The sequence below is a fragment of the Acomys russatus genome, chromosome 13, assembly GCF_903995435.1.
Source record: "Acomys russatus chromosome 13, mAcoRus1.1, whole genome shotgun sequence".
In the NCBI taxonomy this organism is placed as follows: Eukaryota; Metazoa; Chordata; class Mammalia; order Rodentia; family Muridae; genus Acomys; species Acomys russatus.
This window is the reverse complement of record NC_067149.1, coordinates 14086147-14109627: the sequence shown is the minus strand read 5'-3', so window position 1 is coordinate 14109627 and position 23481 is coordinate 14086147. Positions and strand designations below refer to the sequence as shown.

At 51.1% G+C, this 23481-nt stretch overlaps 1 protein-coding gene across 3 annotated transcripts in view; it reads left to right on the top strand.

Annotated features, from left to right (window-relative positions):
- The window catches only part of Sfxn5 (sideroflexin 5), a 118570-nt gene that overhangs the window by 55826 nt on the left and 39263 nt on the right, over positions 1 to 23481 (top strand). For all 3 annotated transcript variants that reach the window (XM_051154826.1, XM_051154825.1, XM_051154827.1), the window contains 4 exons: positions 6817 to 6870; positions 7563 to 7619; positions 8731 to 8796; positions 18711 to 18801. In XM_051154826.1, the coding sequence (XP_051010783.1) occupies positions 6817 to 6870; positions 7563 to 7619; positions 8731 to 8796; positions 18711 to 18801 (268 nt within the window). The remainder of the gene's footprint in view (positions 1 to 6816; positions 6871 to 7562; positions 7620 to 8730; positions 8797 to 18710; positions 18802 to 23481) is intronic.

Below are 23481 nucleotides of genomic sequence, written 5' to 3'. Positions count from 1 at the left end.
GCAGCAGGGGACTCCAGCCACTGCATGAACTATAAATGCAAAGACGGGATGTGTGACTTGGCCAAGGTCCTGCAGCGCGGGAGGGTGGGGGCGGGAAGAAAGCCTGGCTGCTGGCTCCCGCTTCCTCTACTTCCACTTTCCCTGGTCCCCCATGCATTCTGGGCACTCTCTACCATGTGTGGCCGTGCCTGCCGCGCTTCCCTCTTGGGAGAGGTGTGATGCACTGGCATCAGCCGGGTGGACTGGCTCCCTCTCTCCATCTCTTCCTTCCCTTCCCCTGCCATGTTCTGGAAAGGGCAGCAGGAGGGAATGTGGGCAGGTTGCACCAGAGATATACATCTGAGCGCTGAAGGGAACATTTATTTTTAATGTAGACTGAAAAAGAAAAGGAAGTTATAAAACGCCTGCTCTTGCTCCTGGGACCATACAGATGGTACTGTGCTTTGCCTAATAGGGAGCAAGGCTGGCATCGTGTGCTCTGGGCTCTGCCTGGCTACAGGGACCCAGAGGGCAGGGTCCTAGAGAACCCGCCTCAGACCCCAGATGGCTCTTTGGTGCCCACGGTCTCCTATCCTTACCCTCTCCAGATTGTCTTTGGCCAGTTTCTGGGACATTCTCCTCAGTCGGGCCAATGGCCCTGTTGTCCCCGCTGCCTCAGCTGCCTGGCTCCTGTCACACATACACAAACACACACAGATGTGCATGCACATGCACTCACACACATGTGAGTGCAGAAATGGATCTCTCTTTGTGCTAATGGTCAAACCTGGCCTTCCTAAAGTCCTATTTGACCATTAGCGGCCTTCAGCCTTGCTCACTCCCGTGAGCCTCATTTGACTGGTCTAGCTATTTTTTCTGCCTTGTCCAGTCTTTGTGTTTTGTGATTAGGGAGTGTTTTAGTTAATATCTCTTCACTGTGACAAGATGCCTGGTGGGCACAATGTCAGTAAACAAGGGTTTGGTTTGGGCTCGTAGTTTGAGGACACAGTCCCGCATGGTGAGAAGTCATGGCTTCGGGCATTAAAGTGGTCACATTACACTCCTTCTCGGGAAGCAGAGACGAATGCATGTGCCAGTCTGGCTCTCTATATTTTATTCAGTTCAGCTTTAGTCCATGGGATAGGGCTGCTGAATCTTGATGGACTCCATTGTGAAACACCCTGAGGTGTGAGTCATCCTCAACTCAATCGATTAAGTTGACAATGATTAACCATCACGGGGACCATGTAAGCCCCCCACTCCCCACCCCTGCTGTTGCTAGAAGCCTCAGAGCACACTGTATATAGTATGCCCCATCAACAGGCTAAGTGGTAACTGAACCCCCTCTTCCTTTGTACTCATTGAGACAAGCTGGAGGAGTACCCTAAAATCAGAACCAGAATGCCAAGCTAGAAATTGAGAGAGCCAGCTCTGGAATTTGCTAGAAAGGCTTGGGTAGACTCCCTGTTCATCTCAAAGCCTCAGCAAAACATGGAAGGTCATCTCTGTTTTATAGGGTCCTTATTATCAAAAGTGATACATGCTTGGCAAGGTCAGCCGACAAGATGATCTCTTTAAGAAAGGCCCGGAGAAGTGTCAGTGGTTTGAGGCGCTGGCGTGGACACCAGGTTTGTGGATGGCAGGCAGCAAGGGTTGCCCAGCACAGCCAAACACTTTCCAGTCAGTCGCGTGCAGTGGGAGCATGTTTGACATAGCCTAGGTACGAGTGTATCTGGGGCTCTGGATTGTTCTAGAAAAGATTGCACGTCATTTTTAAACATTCACACTGTAGGATAAAATGGGTAAAGATAAAAAGGATGGCTAAGGAAGGGAAGATGATGAGGTCGAGGTTGGGAACGGGCACAGGTCATGAGCAGTGTGGGTCTGTAGCCATGCGAGCCGTGGGCAGAGGAAGCTGGCCGGCTGGAGCTTCTTTTTGTTTTCTTTATTTCTTCTTGTTGCTGTTATTATTATTATTATTGGTATGTGTGTGTGTGTGCGCACGCGCGTGCACACACACACATGTGGGCATGCACACACATAACACCGTGTATGTGTGGAGGTCTGAGGACAACTCTGAGGAGCCAGAGTGTGGCTTCTAGGCATGAAAGTCAGGTTGTCAGGCTTGTGTGGCCAACACTTTACCCACTGAGCCATCTTGCTGACCCTGGCCTAGGCTTCGTAATGGTCAGACACAGGAAAGTGGCCCAGGGTCTGCAAGACAGATGCAAACCAGGTGCTCGGACATGAGACGTCTGACTCAGAAATCAGAAAGTACTTCTGAGGTAATTCAGTGAAGGATTGCCACAGTTCAAAGTGCAGGGGCCATCCTGGACAGCAGGTGCCTGGTGAGCCCCAGGTAATGGTGTCTGAGGACATTGTTGGTGGCTTAAGCACCATTCAGGAAGTTGGGATTTGGGGTGGGGGGAACGTATTGCATAGTCTGCAATATGATATTGTATAAACCACGGGGGCGGGGTTGCGGGGGAAGGGCGCTGAACACTCCTCCATGGACAGTATAAATTGCCCCAGCTTTTTAGAGGCGGCCGTTCATGTGCTTGTGTATAAATATGTGACACACAGACACCCCCACCCCCTTCATCTTTCCTCTATCCCTCTAGGTTTAGGTACAGTTTCTCTTTGCATTGACTAGAGGTCAAACAAAGAAAAGTGCCCGGGTCCCTTGGGAGACACTGCACTATGTAGGCACCGCATAGAGGATGGGTCATCTCTCCAGACAATTGGAACAGAGAAGAGACTTTTAAACTGAGCTGAGGGAGGGTGTAGGTGCCTAAATCTGCAAACCTGCTACACAAGCATGGAGACCCGAGTTCGGTTACCCAGAACCCATAGAAAGATCTGGTCACAGTGGTGTGTACCTGTAACCCTAGCATCATGGTGGAGGAGTGGTGTGGACACAGGTAGCCAGCCAGAGCTTCAGTTTCAGTGAGAACTGAAGGTTGTGGGTGTTAGACAGAGATGGCTCAGTGGTTAGGCACATTGGCTGCACTTGCAAAGAACTTGGGTTAGGTTCCCAGCACATGGCAACTCACAACTGTCTGTAACTCCAGTCCCAGGAGAGCCAACACTCTTTTCTGGCATCTGTAGGCACTGTATGTAAGTGATGCACAGATACACATATAGACAAAACCCTTGTACATTAAAAATAAATAATAAAGCCAGGCGTGGTGCCACACACCTCTAATCCTAGCACTCGAGAGGCAGAGGCAGGCGGATCTTTGTGAGTTCAAGGCCAGTCTGGTCTAGAAAGTCCAAGGCTACACAGAGAAACCTTGTCTCGGAACAAAACAAAACAAAACAATAATAAATATAGACAGAAGGTAATTGAGGAATACTTTCCACATCTCCCTCTGGCCTCCACATGCGTGGACACACATGTGCACACCTACATATCCTATACACACATGATACAGCACACACTGGGGTGCGCTGAGTGTGTGGGACGGAGCTATGACCTTGAAGGTCAGTCCTTTTCCTTTTAGGATATAAAGGTCCAACTCCAGACAGAATCGTGAATCTCAGACCACAGGCTAGAGATGCAGCTGAGGCCCAAGGTCTCCTGACTAGATTTCAGTCCGTTGTCCTAAGTGGCCACTGCACAAAAGAATCAAGTGGAGATTTCATCCTGGAAGAAAAACCCTTTGTGTAGCTCCTGATGGAGCTGTGGAATGGCTTTATATTATATAATTTTATTCAAACTGATATGGGCCAATAAATATAAATGTGTGTGTGCTCGCTGTTTTAAAACATTTTAATGTTTAAAACATGATTTACTAATGCTGCTAAGGATGTCTAGAATTTGATTTACTGCGTAGTATTGAATGTTTATACTTGTTCCTTGCAGGCATTCTTGCCAAAGAGCCATTTTATCTACAGGAATAATAAATAAGTCAATATGTGGATGGCTGTGCACATTTTCCCCATATGCAGCCGTGCTTGGTAGATGTTGCTCTGCACACAAATGTTCCAAAGGTAAACTTAAGAGACTCACACAAGGTACAGCCAGCGTCAAGATCAGCCAGGCATGCTAGTGCATGCCTGTAAGCCAGGCCTGTGCGAGGTGGAGGCAGAAGGGTCAGGAGTTCAAGACCATCCTCAGGCACATAAGAAGTTCATAGCCTGAGCTACGTATCGGGCCCTGTCTCAAAAGGCCAGGGGAAGGGCCAGGGAGATGCTCAGTGGGTAAAGCGCATGCTGTGTAAGCCTGGTGAGCTGTGTTCAGATCCTTGAGTCTGGATCCATGTAACCCATGAGAAAAGCTGGAGACAGCAGTGTATGTTTATAATCTAACGATTTCCATAGCGTGATGGGAAGTGGAGGCAGGAGAGTCACCCAGAGCTCATGGGCTAGTTGGCCTGGAGTATGCATTGCAGGCACAGAGACGAGAGAGACTGTGTTTCAGAACAAGATGGAAAAATGAAAATCGACTTCAAAGAGTTGTCCTCTGACCTCCAAATGCATGAATGACACAGTCAGTCAGACAGACAGACAGACAGACAGACACACACACACACACACACATACTCAGGCTAGAGATGTATCTCAGTGCTTGCTTAGCATGCACAAAGCCCTGGGTTCAATTCTCAGCACCCAGTACGGTTTTGTTTCCTACAATCACCTGGGAGGTAGAGCCAGGGCAGGCAGTTCAAGATCATCCTAAACTACACAGCAAGCCCAAGGCCATCCTGGACACAGACTGCTTAAAAAGGACGTGTGTGTGTGTGTGTGTGTGTGTGTGTGTGTGTGTGTGTGTGTAGAGATGTCTTTTTTTTTTTTTTTTTTTGAGACAGGGTTTCTTTGTGTAGCCTTGGCTATCCTGGACTCCCTTTGTAGACCAGGCTGGCTCAAACTCACAGCGATCCTCCTGCCTCTGCCTCCCGAGTGCTGGGATTAAAGGCGTGCACCACCATTCCTGGCTAGAGATGTCTTAATGCAGTGGTTCTCAACCTTTGGGAGTTGAATGACTCTTTCACCTAAGGCCTTTGGAAAACACAGATCTTTACCTTACGATTCATAGCAGTAGCAAATTGCAGTTATGAAATAGCAACAAAACTAATTTTATGGTTGGAGGTCACCACAGCAGGAGGAACTGTATTAAAGGGTCGCAGCATTAGGGAGCTTGAGAACCACTGACTTGGTGGTTAAGAACACTTGTTCCTCTGTCAGAGGTCCTGAGTTCAGTTCCCAGCACCACATCAAGTAATTCAAATCACCTATAACTCCAGCTCCAGGGGATCCAGTGCCCTCTCCTGGCCTCCATGCACAGAAACGTACACCGAGACAAAAACACATAAATAAGATGTTTTTAAGAGGCAGCCAGCAAGTCTAGATCCAGGTGCTATTTGGGGTTGAGGCATAATGGGTCTACAACCATGCTCAGTGTATTTGTTTATCCAGTCAGTCAGTCAGTCAGTCAGCATGTTGGCTTCTTATTGCTGTAACAGAGTACAAGATCCAGGAGAAGCAGGTTTAATTTGGCTCACGGCTTCAGAGGTCTCAGTCCTGGTCGGTTGGTTCCGTTGCCTCTAGGTGTGTGATGAGGCAGAGCATGTGGCAGGGAACGTAGCCATGGCTGAGCAGAGCAGCTCACCTCATGGACACAAGAGGTAGAGAGCGTGCATGAGGGGACATGGCTAGAGATGGGCATTTCAAAGGTGCTGTACCCACTAATAACTCAGGGATGAGCTTCGTGGTGCCTTCACAGACTAGGCCTTTAGCACGTTACCCTGAGGCACAGTCTAACTGCTAGCCTAAACTCCGGTGTCCCAGTCATTCGGTTAACCACAGTTGTCACCTCCCTCTTGATGAAGGCTTAGTGATGACACGTTTCCCAAAATTTTATGTAGGAATAATCCTTTGACAGTCTTTGAGATTATCTAATTCTCACAAAAAATCCTATGGGAAAAGGGTCGGGTCTACTTAAGGAGAATGGGTAGGGTTTCTTTTGTCTGCTCACTTGCTTTTATTGCTCCCTCCAATTATGGAAATAAATAAAATCAATTGTTAGGAAAAAGACAGAACTCCAATGGACAGGACATTCTCTACAGTTGAGTGGAGAGTGGGGTCTGACTTTCATACAAGCTCTGGTGCCCCATATTTGACCACGTCCCCCGGATGGGGAGGCCTGGTGGCACTCAGAGGAAGGACAGCAGGCTACCAAGAAGAGACTTGATACCCTATGAGCATATACAGGGGGAGGAGGTCCCCCTTAGGAACAGTCATAGGGGAGGGGAGTAGGGGGAAAGTGGGAGGGAGGGAGGAATGGGAGGATACAAGGGATGGGATAATAATTGAGATGTAATATGAATGAATTAATAAGAAAAGAAAAAGGCAGAAGTCATAAGACTATGAGAAGGTGGTCTGCAATGACTTTCATGGAAATCCACAGCTAATCCTGTTAATTACATGCACACATGTGTGTGTGTGTGTTAGTTAGACAACCATATCTTTTCTTTTATATAAACAGGATTATAATATAATTCTGCACTGCATTTGTTTTTATTATGCCCAGTCTCACTGTGGGTGTCGCTGTGCACATGCGTACGAGACCCATTGGTATCCATACAGTTTCAGTTCCCTTTTGTCCACAGCTATATACTTTTGCTTTGCAAACTCATGGGGGTAGTGGTACACACCTATAATCCCAGCTCTCAAGAGGCTGAGGCAGGAGATTTGCTATGACTTCAAAGCCAGCCTGGGCTACATAGCACATTGCAGGTCAGCCTGGACATAGTAAGACTCTGTCTTAAAAAAAGCAAAACAAAAGTATTGGGCATCTCTGTTGCCTTCCTCAACCTACCTCTCTCCCTTTCTTAGGTGGTGGGTCTTCTCTTGCCCAACCAGACGCTGGCATCCACTGTCTTCTGGCAGGTAAGAGTCTGTGCATACACACACACACACACACACACACACACACACACACACACACACTGGTATGGAACTTTCTCCTCCCACTGTCTCCCACTTCATTTAGGCCCCTGGGTCAAGTGGTCCCCCATCCTTACTGCTAAACTACCAAGACCTTGTTCTTGCTGCAAAGGCCCCCAACACCTCAGTGTGATGCCAGCCATCTTGTGTCACCTTAACCTCCAGATGGAGGGGATGAAGACGCCAGGTACCCTCACCTGGAACATGGCGGCATGGTAGTGGGATCTCATTCTGCCCACTGGTTGCTTGACCCGTGGCCAGTGGCCAGAGGCCTATAGCCTCTTTCTGATATCACCGTCACCTAAACCTGGTCTTGCTAACCAGCAAGGAACCTACTGGTCCTGACAGAGCCTCTGGCAGGTAAAGAGGGGTCATATAAGGAGGCGAACTCTACTAGCTTCTGGATTCTTTTGGGACAGTTCGTACATTCAGATCTGAGATCCAAGTGGTATCGGCATCTTAGCACTGTATCCCCCCACCTCAAGCATCCATGCTCACCTAAAAGTCACCCCAACGTCCCTATCTTCATATACATCTCTAGACAGTTTCCCATGACTTCTAGCAGGAGTGCAGGTGGGGTATTCCATGGAGGTGACTGTACCTTCTTAACTCACTTTTCTCCCTGTCACCCTCAGTGGCTGAACCAGAGCCATAACGCCTGTGTCAACTACGCAAACCGCAACGCTACCAAGGTGAGTGTCGCTGCCCACAGCGGGCTTGCGTGGGAGTGGCTTCGTCATTGTCTCTGCCGTGCCGTGCCACCATCATTGGTACCAAGCACTGGCTTCTTTGGGTGCTTGCTTAGGCTGCCATGCCCACAGGCAAGTGGCACTCAGCTTGCTGGGCACGGGTCAGCAGGAGCCTCCGGGAAGGGCCCTGCAGGAGGTGGGTCAAATAAGGGAGGTTTACAGGAGTGAATTCTGGCTTCCGGGTTCTTCTAGAGAAGCTGGTGCACTCAGAGATCGCATCCAGAAGGTACCAGAACACTGAGGGCTGAACTCCCCCCAGAAGCCAGCTCAGTGTCCTCAGCTCTTAGGTTGCTGATCACACAAGCTGATCTCTGTCTGACAAGGCCTCCTTTAATTCTGGTCCGTTCTTGCGTCCAGAGGAATCTCGTTTCCCCTCTGAGGGGTTAGTCTTAATCTTTTCTTACAGTGGCAAAGAGAGCAGAGTTAAAAGCTGGCCTTTGCAGTGGGGACTTGAGGGGCCAGAGACTCTCAGGACACCCCTTTTCTTGCGGGTTTTGCCTATGTGGCTACACTCATTGCCTCCTGTAACCTTAAACCAGCTATCTCCAAACTGCAATTGTAGCGAAGATAGGTTCTTCAGCTTTTCTTTAATTTTTTTTTTTTTTAATGTTGGGACTTGAGAGCTTTTGTTGTATGGAACTACTGAGCAACAGTAACATCCTGACAGTGAAGCACCCTGATGCCTGGGCTGAGGGAGCCATGAGCACTAGTTGGACTGTAGCTAGTGAGACAATGTTTTCCACATAGACGTGTGCCAGGCTGAAACACCTGCTCACGACGCAGCCTTCCTAAACGGGACCCTGAACAGCCTGGACTGTGTGGGGCCCTGCCGTTTTCCACCTCCAGCCAGCAGTGTCTGCCCAGATCTTTCTAGAACAGGGCAGAAGGGGCCCAGCTGTACCTGTCCCTGCCTTATATAGTCCGCTTTGAAGGTTTCTGGGGGTCGGGGTGGACTGTCCCTTTGGCTTCACGAGGGAGTGCTTCTTGCTGGTCAGGGCAGAACACTGCAGCTTTGGACACCAGTCTGTCAACCTTTCTTCTGCCTGTCTTCCAGCCTTCGCCTGCATCCAAGTTCATCCAGGGCTACCTGGGAGCCGTCATCAGTGCCGTCTCCATTGCTGTAAGTAATTCCTACTCCGCTCCACTGGGCTGCCGCCCCGCCCACCGGGCCAGGGTGTGGGGAATGGGGTCTGCAAGGGGGTGCATGCAGAGAAGAAGCTCGGATGGCAAGAACAGATTGGTGCTCCACAGTGTTGGGGATGTAGGCGTGAAATCCAGGGCAGGGAAGGCAGGGCATCTATCTCTCTGTCCGTGCACCCAGCACTCTCTTCAGAGCAGCTCCACTATTTGTCTCCCCAGGGCGGTATTTTCTTCCTAGCAACCTCTGGTGCACAATCTGTGGCTGTCTACAGACCCACACTCATGAATTTCTTCTCCTTAATGGATCTAGGAGTTCTTGGACAGTGGTGCTCCATGAGGAAAGGCCGTGTGTGTGTGTGTGTGTGTGTGTGTGTGTGTGTGTGTGTGTGTGTGTGTGTGTGTGTTTATAGGTCTTTACTTGGCACAGAGAGAAGGCTGTTGGCTTCTGGTGGGACTGGTGTGGAGGGGACAGAACTGCCTCTGTGCAACCTCTTCAGGCTTGGTTGGAGGGTCACTTGTCCAGGCTCCTTGAAGGCTTATAAACTCTTCAAGTCAGGCTCACGTTGAGCCTTTGCAGCCTTGTAAGAATAAAGCTGGAATTTGCTACAGAAATCTGCAAATTACCTGAGTGAGAGTGGGAGTGATGGTTCCCAGGTGGGACTAGCAAGCAGGCCACAGAGAGTGTGGCGTGGGCCACAGCCAGAGTGAAGAATCAAGCCTCTGAGAACTTGTCCAACCTTGTTCCTACCCCAGCCCTCTTCTGGCACTTTCTGGATTCCTGTTGGAGTGGCTTCCTATGACCAGCTCCGTAGGGTAAAGTGCTTTTCACAACTGTCATCTCTGTCACTAATAACAGCGTATGTATTGATTGTTAGGGAAAGAAAGAGATCCGGGCGTGGTGGTGCACGCCTTTAATCCCAGCACTTGGCAGGCAGATTGCTGTGAGTTTGAGGCCAGCCTGGTCTACAAAGTGAGTCCAGGACAGCCAAGGCCACACAGAGAGACCCTGTTTCAAAAAACAAAACCAACCAACCAACCAAACAAACAAAACAAAAGAGTACAAATCAGGGCTGGGGATGCAGCTCAGCTGGTAGTGTTTGCCCAGCATCCACAGAGCTCTGGTTTTGAGCCCCAGCACCACATAGAACAGTTCATGTCATGGTGGTTCAAACCTGTACCTAACACTCATGGGGTGGAGACAGGAAGATCAGAAGCTCAAAGTTATCGCCGGGTGTATGAGTTTGGGGCCAGCCTGGGCTACGTGAGACCCTTTCTTAAAAAAAAAGATGGCTGGACAGTCAAAAGCACTGGCTGCTCTTCCAGAGGACCTGGGTTTGGTTCTCAGCACCCATGTGGTGGCTCACAATTATCTATAACTCCAGTCCTGGGGAATCTGATGCCCTCTTCTGGCCTCTGCAGGTGCTGCACACACATGGTGCACATAGTGCAGGCAACACACACACACACACACACACCATTTTTAAAAGCTTAGAAAATGCAAATGAACACAAGGAACGAATTTACATATACTAATCTTTTGATACCCCCCCCCCTCATCTCTTCTGTCACTAAACATAATTGTACACACTGTGCGACAAGACACTCATTCTACACAGTCATTGCTATTGCTGCTCTTCTAAAGTAGAGCTTTGGGGCTGTCCTCAAGTGGCCTCTCTTATTTTACTCCCACACAGACCAAGCCATCTCCAAGTGGCTGTGAAGTGGGGCGTCCCTTCCTGTGCCTGGGATCTTGTTCTTTCCCTGAATCCTGTGCCTTGTTGCCAGTTAGAAGCCATAATGCAGCCAGACCTGTGTAGACGGCTCGCTGTGGAGAAACTGCCAGTCTGCCTGGCAGACTTGCAACCCTGCATGGAACTTGGTTTGGGGGTCAGATAAACTGGGCTTCCTGACTGTGCCGGGATGGGACGAGGCCAGGGCTCCTGAGAGAGGAGAGGGCTCACTCACTGCCCTCTTGTTCTGTAGTGCAAGAAGGGTTCAGAGCCTGGCTCCTGCTGCGACAGCTTTTCCCTTCCTGGAGATGCTCTGCTGAAGTAGGGCCAGGGAGGGCGGAGAGGGAAGGGCTGTGTGACAAGGTGATTGCCCTGCTACCTTCCCCTTGGGCCTGGGGCTCAGGAGTTTTACTTATGAAAACTCTGGCCTCTTTGCCTTCAGCCTTTAGGATCCTAATGGTGGGGGTGGGGTCCCCTTTATTCCATCCCAACCCTTTTCAGGCCTGTATCTCACTCAGATTGGCTAGTGGAGGAACACAGAACCCAGCAGACACTTGGGACTTGGGGTTTCACACTGGGTTGTGCTTGCACAGTCGGGGACACCCTCTGCCTCTTCTTCTTTGCTTGGCCCCAGATTCCCCCAGAGGAGATTTCCTTGACCCAAATCTCAGAGACATCTTGTTCTTCCTACACTCGGTCACACCCTGTGCCTGTCCTCTCATTGTCCCCAGTTGGATTACAAGTTAGGTACGGACAAGCATCTGTCTCATACCCCACAGAGCGAACCGTAGAGCCCTGTGCCATAAATACCTATTAATTAGGCTGCTGATTGATTGCTGGCCCTGAGAGGCCCCTCCTCTCCTCTCCAGGAGCCTGAGCCTTAGCAGTGGCGTGTCCCTCTGCCTGACGACTTCACACAGCGAGGGGCTCACTTGGGCAGATGGAGTGGAGTTCCTGACTTGGAGAATCGGCAGCTTGCCTTCTTTTCTTTTGTGTGTATAAATCACAAAACTGCCAGAGACAGAGCTTGGTTTTATTCCCCTCTCTCTTGTTCTCTGGAACCCCAGGCCCTGCGGCCTCATTAACTGATTTCGGCTTCAATTAGAGACAAATCCCCTCCCAGGTCGAGCCTGTTAGGAGCAGATGACCTGCAAACAAGTGTCAGGGCCCCAGTGGTTGGCCCTGTTCTGGCATTAATTAAAACGAGTCCCTACAAGCAGGTGGCTGGATGGGGCCTGATGGGCTGAGAGCAGGTCCCAGGGGCTGAACTGAACTGAGGTGCAGCCTCCTCTGTGGGGTCTGAGAGCCCTGTCTCTCTCTCAGAGGAACCCTTGACCTTGGCCAGCAGCACCTCCTCACCAATCAGGCATTCCCCCAAACGAAGCCTCGTGCAGGGCCCTGGAGTGTTGGGGTGATAAGCCTCACTGGGGCCCCCCTAACTAGATTTGGCAATGTCTGGGCTCTTGCTTTAGAATAAAAAAGAAACCCCATCTTAAGTTATTTTTGAAACCCTAACAGTTTGCAGTCTTTTAACAAAGGAAACCTCCCTCCGTCTTCTTTTGTGTTTTTGGTCTGGAGTTTGTGTGGAAGCTTCTGGGCTGGCCGTCACTGTCTCTGTGAAGGGAGAGAGCAGGCAGGCTCCACTCCTTCTGCAAGGTCTGTGATGGACCAGGCACTTTTCAGGAGCCTGGGCTGCAGCCTGGTATGGCTTTCAAGATGCTGGGGGTGGAGGTGGGAGTGGAGAGCATTAGGGCAGTCAGAACCATGGTGGTGGTGGCGGTGGCGTTGACCCACTGGCGCTGGATGTCCCAAAGAGAAGGTACAGCAGATACAGAGGAACACAGAAAGATGGGGACAGATTCTGGACACTGTCAGAAGTGTGTGTGTGCCACGTATAGAGTAAAGGTGATGGTGACAATAGAGTGATAGCAGTGGCCATTAGACCCTGTGATTACCACACCAGGAATCCCAGATTGTGCATCGCGGGGTCTTAGGTAGAACTAGGAGGTGGCAGATGCAACCCTGACAACTGGTTCCTGGGTGGGGATGGACCTGGGGCTGGGGAGGAAGGCTCAGGGCTGACATCATGGGCAGGTTGGTGGAGCCCGGTGACAAGAGACACTTTGGTGTCCCTGGGTTCTGCAGCCTGCAGTGGCCTTTCCTTCAGGAACAGTGGAGACATCCTTTCTGTTAGTGTCATTCCTATGTTGGATGCAGCATTTGTCTTAAGGGAGAGAGAGGTCCAGGGAGCCTCCTGGTCCTCACTGCTTGCTGGCAGCCCCACATGCCCTTGATGGTCAGATGAGTAAACAGCCGTGCGGCTGATCCTTACAAAGTGCTGGCACTATGCTGGCTCAGCCCCATTTTACAGATGGGCAAATCGAGCACAGTCAAGGACAGAGCCTCTCCACTCCACTCCAGGCTTACTCACACACTCTTCTGTTAACACAAAGGCCCTTTTGCCATCCTCTTCCCACTGGGGCTTACTGAGATACAAAAAACCAAGCAGTGGTTTAGCTTCTAGGTGGGAAGAAATGTTACTGTGCCCTTGATAATCAGGTCCCCCCACAGGCACCCCAAAATCAGTGAAGACTAGGGCCAGCTCCTTAGATCTACCACCAACCTTCCTACTTAGTTTCTAGACCTCTATCTTCTGGCCAACATTAAGCTCACAGGATGATCCCTAGCGCTTGTAAGACAAGATCTGGCTGGTGCAGCCAGGGCATAGCCAGGCCCTTCTGTTCTCCTCAGGGTTCCCAGGGTAGCCAGGGCACACTGGGCACCCATGAATCCTGGTCCATCGTACTGTCATGCTACTTTCCCTTCAAGTGACTTCTGGGTTGGCGGGGTCATGTCATGGACCCAGCAGCTGAATTGAAGGGTTCCAGAAGCCTGCAGATGGTGGCAGCAGTGGCGAGTCAGACCTGAGTAAGCAGCCCTGCGTCAGGTCTGATGCCATTGGTTTCCTTGCAGGCAGCACACTGGTCCCTAGCAAACACAGTTCAGGCATTACGCATGGCCGCCGTTCCTAGCGGATAAGCCCCTCTGCCTCAGCTGGAGCTGACAGGAACAGTGGCCACAGACTAACTATCTCCTTCACCTTTGCCTCTGTGATGCCCCTGAGCTCATTGCCAAGCAACAGGCTGGCTGAGGCTGGAAGACGTGTGACCTCCATGCAGGGTCACTAGTTAGACCCCACTCGGTAGCAGGTTTAGTTTACAAAGCTGTGCCCTCTGGTGGGCATTTCTGGTACTTCAGTGATTTCCTGACCCACACCCCTGGCCTTCCAGGACCCACACAAACTCAGGATCATTTGGGCACTTTTTTGTCCGGTCACCCAGGAGAAGTCTGAGTTCTGATCTCATGCCATGCGTCCTGTCGGCATGCCTCGTCCTCCTGTGTTCTTCAGCATCGCTTAGACACCATTGGCAGGCGCAGCAGGGTTCACAGACCCTTGCCGACAACCCAGTCTTACATGGCTCGGCAGTGTCTCTGCAGAACGCTCATCTTTCCCTTGCCAGCTACCTCCTACTCACTCCCAGGGTTCAGTCATGTGCGCTTTGAAGCTTTGGTGACCTTGGGGCCTCCCTCTCCCCCAGCCGAGTATGAAATGAACATCTCAGGTAGCCCACAGAACCCCTGCAGGTTCGCTGTTTGCAAAGGCAGATGTAGTGGTTTGCAAGGCTTTTCCCCCCTTCATGCCTCAGACATCATTCATTTTGATTTCTTCTAGAAGCATCAGTTAAGTCCACACTCATTTAACCGGTGGGCGGGTAATAAGTACTTAGTGTCTGTGGGGAGAGAGGAGTGTCTATCAAGTCCGCAGATACAAAATATTGCTGAGGGGTTTCTTTTGGTGTCAGTTATCAGATGCACTTATTATTTTAATTCAGAGATGTGTAAAAAGGCAAACCTATATGTACATGGAAGAAAGTTCTGGCCTTGGGTTGGGGGGATAGCTGAGCTGGTGACAATGCTTGCCTTGCAAGCTTGAAGGCTTGAGCTTGATTTCATAAGCCACAGAAAAAGTCAGTGTGAGGCTGGAGAGCTGGCTCATTGGTTAAGAGCTCATGTTGCTCTTGTAGAGGGCAAGAGTTTGATTCCTACCTTGGGGCAGTTTACAACTTCCCCAGGGGATGCCATGCCCTCCTCAGCCTTCCACAGGCACTCACACATAAGTGTGCATGCTCACACATGCACATGCGCACACACGCATGAGTACACTTATGTACATAGCCCCCCTACATGAGTACACATGGCACATGCATATTCACACACACACATGAGTGTACATGGCACGCACGCATGCGCACACACACATGCGCGCACACGCACACACACACACACAGTTAAAAAAAAGTTACTAAGCGCACACCTCTAATCCTAGCACTCTAGAGGCAGAGACGGGAGATCTTTGTGACCCCGACTCCAATCTGGTCTACATAGTGAATTCTAGGCCAGCCAGGGCTACATAGTGAGATTATGTCTTAAAACGTAAATGAATAAGTAAATATGAGATGAAATCAACATTTTTAATGCAATTTTTAAAGGTGGAGTGGAGACCTAGCAAGCTCCTTTGACTAGAGTTGTATTCAGCTGGTTGAATACTTGCTTAAGGTGCTCAAAGATCTGGGTTCAATCCCCAGCACTGAATAAACCAGTGGGCACACACCTGTGATCCTAGCCCTTAGGGTGTAGAGGCTGGAGGATCGATCAGGAGTTCAAAGTCATCCTTAGCTGATTTGAGGCCATCTTGGACTACACGAAAGTATGTCTTGTAACAACAAAAACAACAAGGCATAAAAAACAAAAACAAAAACCTAGCAGGCCCTGCATGTGCGGGGTGAAATTCAGCAAGAAGCACACATCTATCTGAAAGTAGGCCAACATATCCAAGCCTAGAATGGGAGCTGGGGACCACAAAGTGAAGAGAGGGTCCATGCCGAGGTGGGAGCTCACTAGGAGGCAATACGGCTGCCTCGGCCACCCCCCAGCAATGGGCCTGGGGTATGTGCCAGAGACACAGAGGAGAATGGCCACTCACCCTCACCCCTTTGACACGCAGTCATACTGCCCCCCCCAAACCTTGCACAGGGACAGACACAGCCTGGGAAGGACCCCAGGGAGGCTGCCGTTGAGGGATGGAAGCCCGTCTGTTCTTGTTTCTCGGGGTCCTTTGGCCTGGAACATTTGGTGGAGCCCATTAAAATGAAAAAGCCAAGTGGCTGGAGGCTCGGAATGCCAGCTCGTTTTCCCTGGCATGGCAGGTCCTGTTTAAGAGAACCAGCTGGCATTAATGGCACACAACGCATTGCGAACAGCAGCTAGCGATCAGAAGAGTCGGAGCTAATAATCAGGTTGAGGGAAGATAATGAGCTATGGAACAGCCATTGCTGAGGGTCCCCCGGGGTCTGCCTTAACAGCCTCCAAATAAGCTACAAAACAGAAATTAACCAAACAGGGGCTCCATTTGGGCAGAGGGGGAAAACAAACAAGGTAGAAATTTGCACACGAATCCCTAATGCCAACGTGCCCCAGCTCGGGACCTGTGGGGCAACAGCCACCGCCTGAAAGGGACAAGGGGCCTTTTGTGACCACCAGTGGCTCACGGGAGACTCAGGCCATCCTTCTTTCCTACCTCAGGACCCCACTTGGCATGTGGCAAACCAGCTAGCTCACCCCTTCAAGACAGTGGCAGTCCTAGCCAGTGGGGATAACAGCAGCCAGCGAGGGAGAGGCCAGGTCAGGGTGCCACAACAAGACTCAGCATTGGCTACAAGCAATTGCCTCTAGCCTCTCTCCCTCTCCCCCTGCCTTCCAGCCCTGTCCAGTCCCGGGAGGCTGCCAGCCTTGGAGAAGCCTGAGTCTCCTTGTTCCCTTCCCCCGCTCCTGCTTCCTATACCTCAATATGTCATCCTCTCTCTAAGGATGTGTGCAAGACTTAGGCCTAATCCTGGGATGTGGAGGGGGGAGGGGGAGGGGGAGGGGGGGTACTTCAAAGGCGCTACCTCTCATTTACACATCACATGGACCCCAGCCCTCAATGGCCTTTGTCAGGGGCCCCATGTTATACACATGGTCCGTGGTTTGGGGGTTATCAAGCCATTGCTTCTTGAGGAGGAAGCTGTACCAGTTGCCTTCCCATGGCTGCGATCTAATTTCTATAAGGAGCAACCAAAGGAAGGCCTTGCGGCTTGAGGATACTGTCTGTCATTGCAGGGAAGGCATGGTGACGCGGAGGTAGCGTGTCACATGCATCCACAATAGGAAGAAAAGCAAGATAAGTGCTGGTGTTCAGCCTGCTTTCTCCTTCTTTTTATGCAGTCCAGGGCCCTGGCCTACATTTTGCGTGGCTTTTCCTACCTCGGCTGACCCAATTTAGAAGCTTCCTTACAGACGTACCCGGTGTGTGTGGGGGGGGGGGGGCGGCGCGTTAGTTCCTAGGTGTTTTAGACTCTGTCAAGTTGATAATATTAACTATCAGAGGCCAGTTGGAAAGTGAGGGTGAAGCTTTGGGGTCAGCAGTCCCTAGCTTTGGCTGCCGTGACATAACTGTCCCTGGCCAAGTCACTGGTCCTCTCTCAGCCAGCCTCTTCTTGGTGTAAAGGGGCTTTTGTTAAGATATTGCATGTGGTAGCTGGGGTGTAGCTCATAGTGCACATGTCCAGGATACCAACCGTCCTGCACTCACCGCCACCCCCAAGCACTACAAAAATAAAAGACTTGCAAGCAAAAGTATTGGTAGCATATAGATCTTTCGGCAGTCCACTGCTCTTCCTCTTTCTCTGCAGCGTGTGCTTGCTCTGCCTTCCGTGCTTTCCCTCTGTCCTTATTTTGTGGGGTTCAAGAGCCTGTTTCCAAGTCACTCATTGCCAAGAGCTGGGGACACTTGGACTGGATTCGGTTAAGCTCCCTCCAAGCAGCGGTACCAGGATGGGCCAGTGGCATCAGAAGGGCCCTGGTGTGTTCACTGAAATATGCAGACGCTGACACTCTGTTCCTGACACTCAGATGTCCTCAAGCAAGCAGCGGGGACAAGGACAAGGGCTCGGAACATCAGCATGACAGCGAGGCTAGACACACAGCACTGAGAGCCCAGGCTGGGAGGTGGCTTGCTGCCGAGGGGATAATGAGTGGGCACACCTTGTCCCCTATCCCTGCACTGGAGCCTGAGCCTGGCTGTCCCTGCCCTACCGCAGGCGCTCTGTCTCCCTGAGGCCTCCCAATGCCCCGAAAACCAAAAGGACTGAGTCCAGAGCCAGGCTAAGAACACAGGCTAGGCTGCCAAGCCACCAGGAGTCCAGAGCTGAATGCAAGCCAGATCTTGCCATGGCCCTTGCTGCCTCCTCTTCCCGGGATGGATCATCAGGACAGAGCTCTCTAGGCCTCAGTGTGGGAATACCAAGGCTTCTGGGTTGTATCTGCTCTCTCTCCATGCCCACTGCTCCTCTAGATAGCCCTTTTCTGATGGCCAGCTTCTGGTCCCTCCATCCCCACCCCCAAGATGGTCTCGCTCACCTGTGCTGAGCTCTCCATCCAGTTGGCTGCTTGTAGCTGTTCCTCAACCACAGGCTCACTGAGCATGTGCTTTGGGCAGCTAGAGACAGCATTCAGTGCTGAGTGCACACAGAGAAGGCCTGCATTCCTTCCCTCCCAGAGGCCCAGGGTCAGGGATGCCAATGACTAAGCCTTGTAAAGAGGAACCAGGAAAACAGGATCAATGGTCTGCCTGCCTGAGAGAGGTGACATTATCACATGGCTGCACTCACTGAGTCCTCTTGTGTGTCAAGCTCATGCCTTTTATATACATTCTTATCACAAGCCCTGAATGTGGTGGAAGTTAACTATCCTCTTCCTACCACCAGACACTGGAGTAGAGAAAGGAATGAATCACCTGCCAAGGGTCACTAGAAAGTGACAGAGGTTGTAGACTTCAGAGCTGGTCCCAAGAGAACAGGTGGGTGGCCTGAGGTGGAGTAGGCCAGACCTAGGGACCAGGTCAGCAAAGGCTCGAGGCCCGAAGGTCCAGTCGGCCTCAGAAGGGTTGTACCTGGGTGTGGGGTGTGAGGGAAATTGGAGGGATGCCCTCCTGCTGTCCCTCCAGTTCCATTCCTCCCTCCCATGAGCCCTAGCATCATGTGCCTTCTTCTCTTTCCTTTCCAAGGTGGGCCTTAATGTGCTGGTTCAGAAAGCAAACAAGTTCACCCCAGCCACTCGCCTTCTCGTGCAGAGATTTGTGCCCTTCCCCGCAGTAGGTAAGATTTGTGTGTGTGTGTGTGTGTGTGTGTGTGTGTGTGTGTGTGTGTGTGTGTGTAGCATGGTGGGGGTCTGGAGGACTTCAGAGCACCTGAGTGAATGGTGATCCTTCCATATCACATCTCCTGATGCTTACAGACTCCCAGCTGGAAGAATCTAGAACAATTCCCACAGATAGACGAAAGGATGCCGGATCCCCCCACCAGCTCAGTGCATGAGATGCGGCTTTAGCACAGATCCTTGCATGTTTGTTTTGTTTTGTGGTGCTGGGGATGGAACCTGGGGCTTCATGCACACAAGGCAAATATTCTAACAACTGAGTCCCACGCCCCCGCCCTTTGTTTGTTGGAGACAAAAATCTCAATCCATAACTTAGGCACTCAGTATGTAGTCAAGGCTAGCCTCAGTCTCCAGAGAGACTTGGCACAGAGGTAGTTTGTTTGCTCATTGGTTTTGGGATGGAGTGTTATGCATCACAGAGTGGCCTCAAGCATTACCTTGAACTTCTGGTCCTCCTGCCTCCACCTCCCTGGTGCTGTGCTTAAAAGTGTGCAGTTGACTAGGTGCTGCTGCTCTAACCCAGGGCATCCTGCATGCCGGGCAGGCACTTACCAACTAAGCCACACCTCGAGCCCAGCACAGGGAGAGTCCGAATCTGGACCTCCAGGCTCATAGAGATCAGCAAACAGAACACAATGGATGTGATGACCTGTGCAAAGCCTTCACAATAAACTCTAACAAAACATCTACAGTCCTTGGATCACGAGTATGCCCAGCAAATGGTAAAAACCAGGACTCGGAGCTTTGCCAGCAGAAAACCCAAGGCTCACCATGGCACTTTGCCATGGTTACTCAGAGACCTGCAAGTATCGCCTCTGTGCAGGGCAAGCCTGAGTAATCAATCATCTGTGATGCTTCGACTGCTACATCTTACTTAAAAAAAAAAAAAAAGAAAAGAAAAGAAAGAAAGAAATCAGGTAAAAGGCATATTGATTAGCAGGCCTTGGAGGTGCACATCTGTAACAGCAGCAGTGGGAGGTGGCAACAGGCAGAAAGGTCGAAGGTCATCCTTAGCTAGACAGTGAACTTGAGGCCAGCCAGGGCTACAGGCAACAGCCTGACTTCCGTTCCTAAGACCTACATGGTAGAAGAAGAAGACTGACTCCCCAAAGCTATCCGATGTTCACACGTGCACCCCCAAAAGTAAGTAAGTAAATTTAAAGGTGCATCTATTACTAAATCACATAAAAGTTTTTATACGTGATAAGTTTTATATATGATATATATATGATAACTTGTTTTAATCTCTTTATAAATCCTTTGCGCTTTGTTTATACATATAGAAGCATTAATTTGAGAGGGCTGTTCAGTCTTCACTTGGCATCAGAGGAGACTCTGGCTGCAGTACAGCTCAGGGCTTCTTTTTTTTTTTCTGTTGTTTGTTTGTTTGTTTGTTTTTTGAGACAGGGTTTCTCTGTGTAACCTTGCTTGTCCTGGAACTCACTCTGTGGACCAGGCTGGCCTTGAACCTAGAGATCTGCTTGCCTCTGCCTCCCGAGCGCTGGCGTTAAAAGCGTGCACCACCACCGCCTGGCTGACTCACATCCACCTTGAAGATGTTGCAAGGCTTGGCCTGGCTCTCAGGAAGGAGCACCCCCCACCCCCCAATTTCAGGAACGGAAACCATTGTGCAAAGTTTGTTTGTTTCATAACTGTAGATGCGGCACAAAGCCATTCGGCGTTTGTTCTTCAAAGAAGGGTACATGAACACTAAACCCCAAGTCGGAGTTCCAGAGGACAGAGGTGGGGCCAGCCCAGCCCAGGGCCTGAGGTTCTGTGACCTTCCTGATGTCAGTACTCAGTGGAAAGCTTGAGCCAGGCTCAAGGCCATGACCTGAATTTCTCCTCATGCCTCGCCTTCCTATGTGTAATAGGTAGGCTTTGTACTCTCCAACTATGGCCCACAGCTGCACATGAGGCCGCAGAGCAGACTCCATTGACAGGAATATGTTGTGGGGTTACCTACAGAATGGGGCGGCCTCACTCCCTCCATGCCCAGTGGCTAATAAACTCCCAGAACCAAACAACCCAGTGGAGCCTAGCCAACCCAGATAATTGCTATAGCAACTCCGCAGTCGTAATGAACTCTTAGCTATTTCTGCCGTGGGCCATTAATGAAATAACTCTTTAAGGCTGACTTCGTCATGAGGTCTAATTGAGTAACAAGCGCGCTCGGGCTATTCAGTGGCGGGGCTGTCTACAGCCACCAGGGATGGAGGGTCCGAGGCAGCCTAGACTGGCTCTGAGGCTCCACTGAGATGTAATTGGGACTTGGGGGGGGGGGGGGGGACAAGCCTCAGATAAGAACTTTGCCACTGGCTTGTTCCAGCCCCCACTGTGCTGTGTGACCTTGAGATGCTCTTAACCTCTCTGGGTCTCCCTCAGGAGGAGAGGCCTGTCCTCTGTTCTGAGACTCTGACCTGCTCCTCTCAGAGGCAGGCGTTAGCCTGATTCCCCCTCCCTTCTTCTTGGGTCTGGGCCTTCATCCCTCCGCCGAGCCAGTCTTTGCCGAGCCAGTCTTTGCTGAGCCAGTCTTTGCCGAGCAACGTGAAGCCCCACTGTATACACCCTGGTTTGTAACTTGCTAGTCTTCACTCCCAGGTCCTTGGGAGAAGCAGGCCCATCTGCAAAGAGGTTTCTGTTCATTCTCCTGTCAGTGATTGCCATAGTGAGGTCAAAGCCATCATCTGCTCCCTGCACTTGGTTTCTCTGTACCATGTCCCTCCAGGGACATGACAGAGCATCTCTAAGTCACCCCCCCACCCCCGCGCCCACCTCCTGGAGCAGGCTGGTTAGCCCACTGTTAGGAGCCTCTGGGAAGCATGCTTAGCACCTGCTTTATCAGGTAAAAGGCCACTTTCCCCTTAGGGTACTACTTTCCCCTTAGGGTACCACTTTCCCCTTAGGGTACCACCATGATGAGAGGAGTCTGTGCTAGGAAGGAGTGGAATGTGTAAGAGGGTCTGTAAGTGATGGGGGTCTTGAAAAGGCCACAGCTACCCCTCTCTTCCTAGGCAAGCAAGGAACAAGGAAACACCCTGGAATTGCTGTGTTTCCCAGCTCTCTGCCTGGCTCCTCTACAAGCCTGTCCAGGTGAAAGCCTGGGAGGCAGGATAGGATGTGCCTTCTCTGGGCTCTACACTGTCCAGAGCCCAGATTACTTGCTCCACCCACCCCAGCCTGGAATGCTTGGTCCCCGTGTCTGACTCTGCTGCTCTATCCTGGGCCCACCTCAACAATCATCACAGGCCTGCCCTAGGTTTGCAGAGCCCAGAATCTTCAGGGGCTGCCCAGTCCTCCTGCCCCGTCCTCCCGCCCCATCCTCCCGCCTTTGGGTGTCCCTCATTCAGTGCTTGGAGGGCCCTAAGGCAGAGCTTACTACCTCATTCTACAAAACAAAACACACACACACACACACACACACACACACACACACACACACACACACACACAACTCTGAGCTACACTTTGCACCCAAAGCTGAGGCCTCCCAGCCCCCAGAGTGACTCAGTCTTGTGGAGAAACCTGCCTTTGGAGCTGAGAGACTGAGGTGTGTTCCAGGGGGTGACCAGGCTGTGCAGTGCTGTGCAGTGAGTGAGCAGTCTGTCTCCAAACTTGCTCTGACTTTTCATCTAGAATTGTGTTGTGTGAGCACTCGTGTGCACGTGAGTGACAAGTGTACAGGAAGCAAGCCCCAGATGCTGCCCGCAGCCACCCGCGTCTCTCTCAGGGAGGTTTTCCGCACCCACAATACCCTGCCCTGGTCTAGAACAGCAGTCATGTGGGAGATCTTGATTTCTATTTATACATAGAGACGGTAGGCAAGAAGGTGAGCCCGGGAGCATGTGTGCTGGCATCAGAATCGATTGGGGACTGGTAATTAATTTGTTTAGACCTTAATTAATTCTCCAGTTCTTTCTTATTTGTGGACTGTCACGCTTAATTGTGTTTAGGAGCTCAAGCTTGGAGCAAGCCCTCCGTTAATTGATGTGTGGCTTCTGGGAGGTGGAAGTTAATGGTTTGGGAAGCTGGGCAAACAGGGCCATTAAAGGTCAACAGAGGAGATGCTGGAAAAATACACACCCCTGGGTCCAGCCACTGGTCCGCAGCGCTGAGCCGCTCTTCAGGAGGCAGGTCCCATAGACGGCCTTTCTGTGAGGCCTTGGAGGGAATGTGCTGGGAGGCAGCATGAGGTGTGGGTCTCACTATCTATCAACACTGTAGAAAATAGGCAGAGGTGGATGGAGCAGGGCCTCTAGAGCCGTGGAAACACCAGCAGCCACCTACCTCAGTGTATCTGGTAAGAGCTGGTGCCCGCCTCAACCTTCTCCCTAACCTCCCACCATCTCCCTCCCCCTCCACCTTCTCCCCCCCCCACACCTTCTCCCCCCCCCACCTTCTCCCTCCCCCCCCACCTTCTCCCCCCCTCAATGTGCGCATGTGTAGTTTGGAAGCCCCGCCTCCTTGTACCCGCGAGTGGTCTTGGGTAGCAAAGACCTTAGCTGAACCCAGCACGCCCCGGAGCTCTGAATTAGTTACTGTTCTCATGCTATAACAAAATAGCCGCCTGATGCACCTGAAGGAAGGCGGGGTTGATTTTTGTACCGTTTGTTAGACTG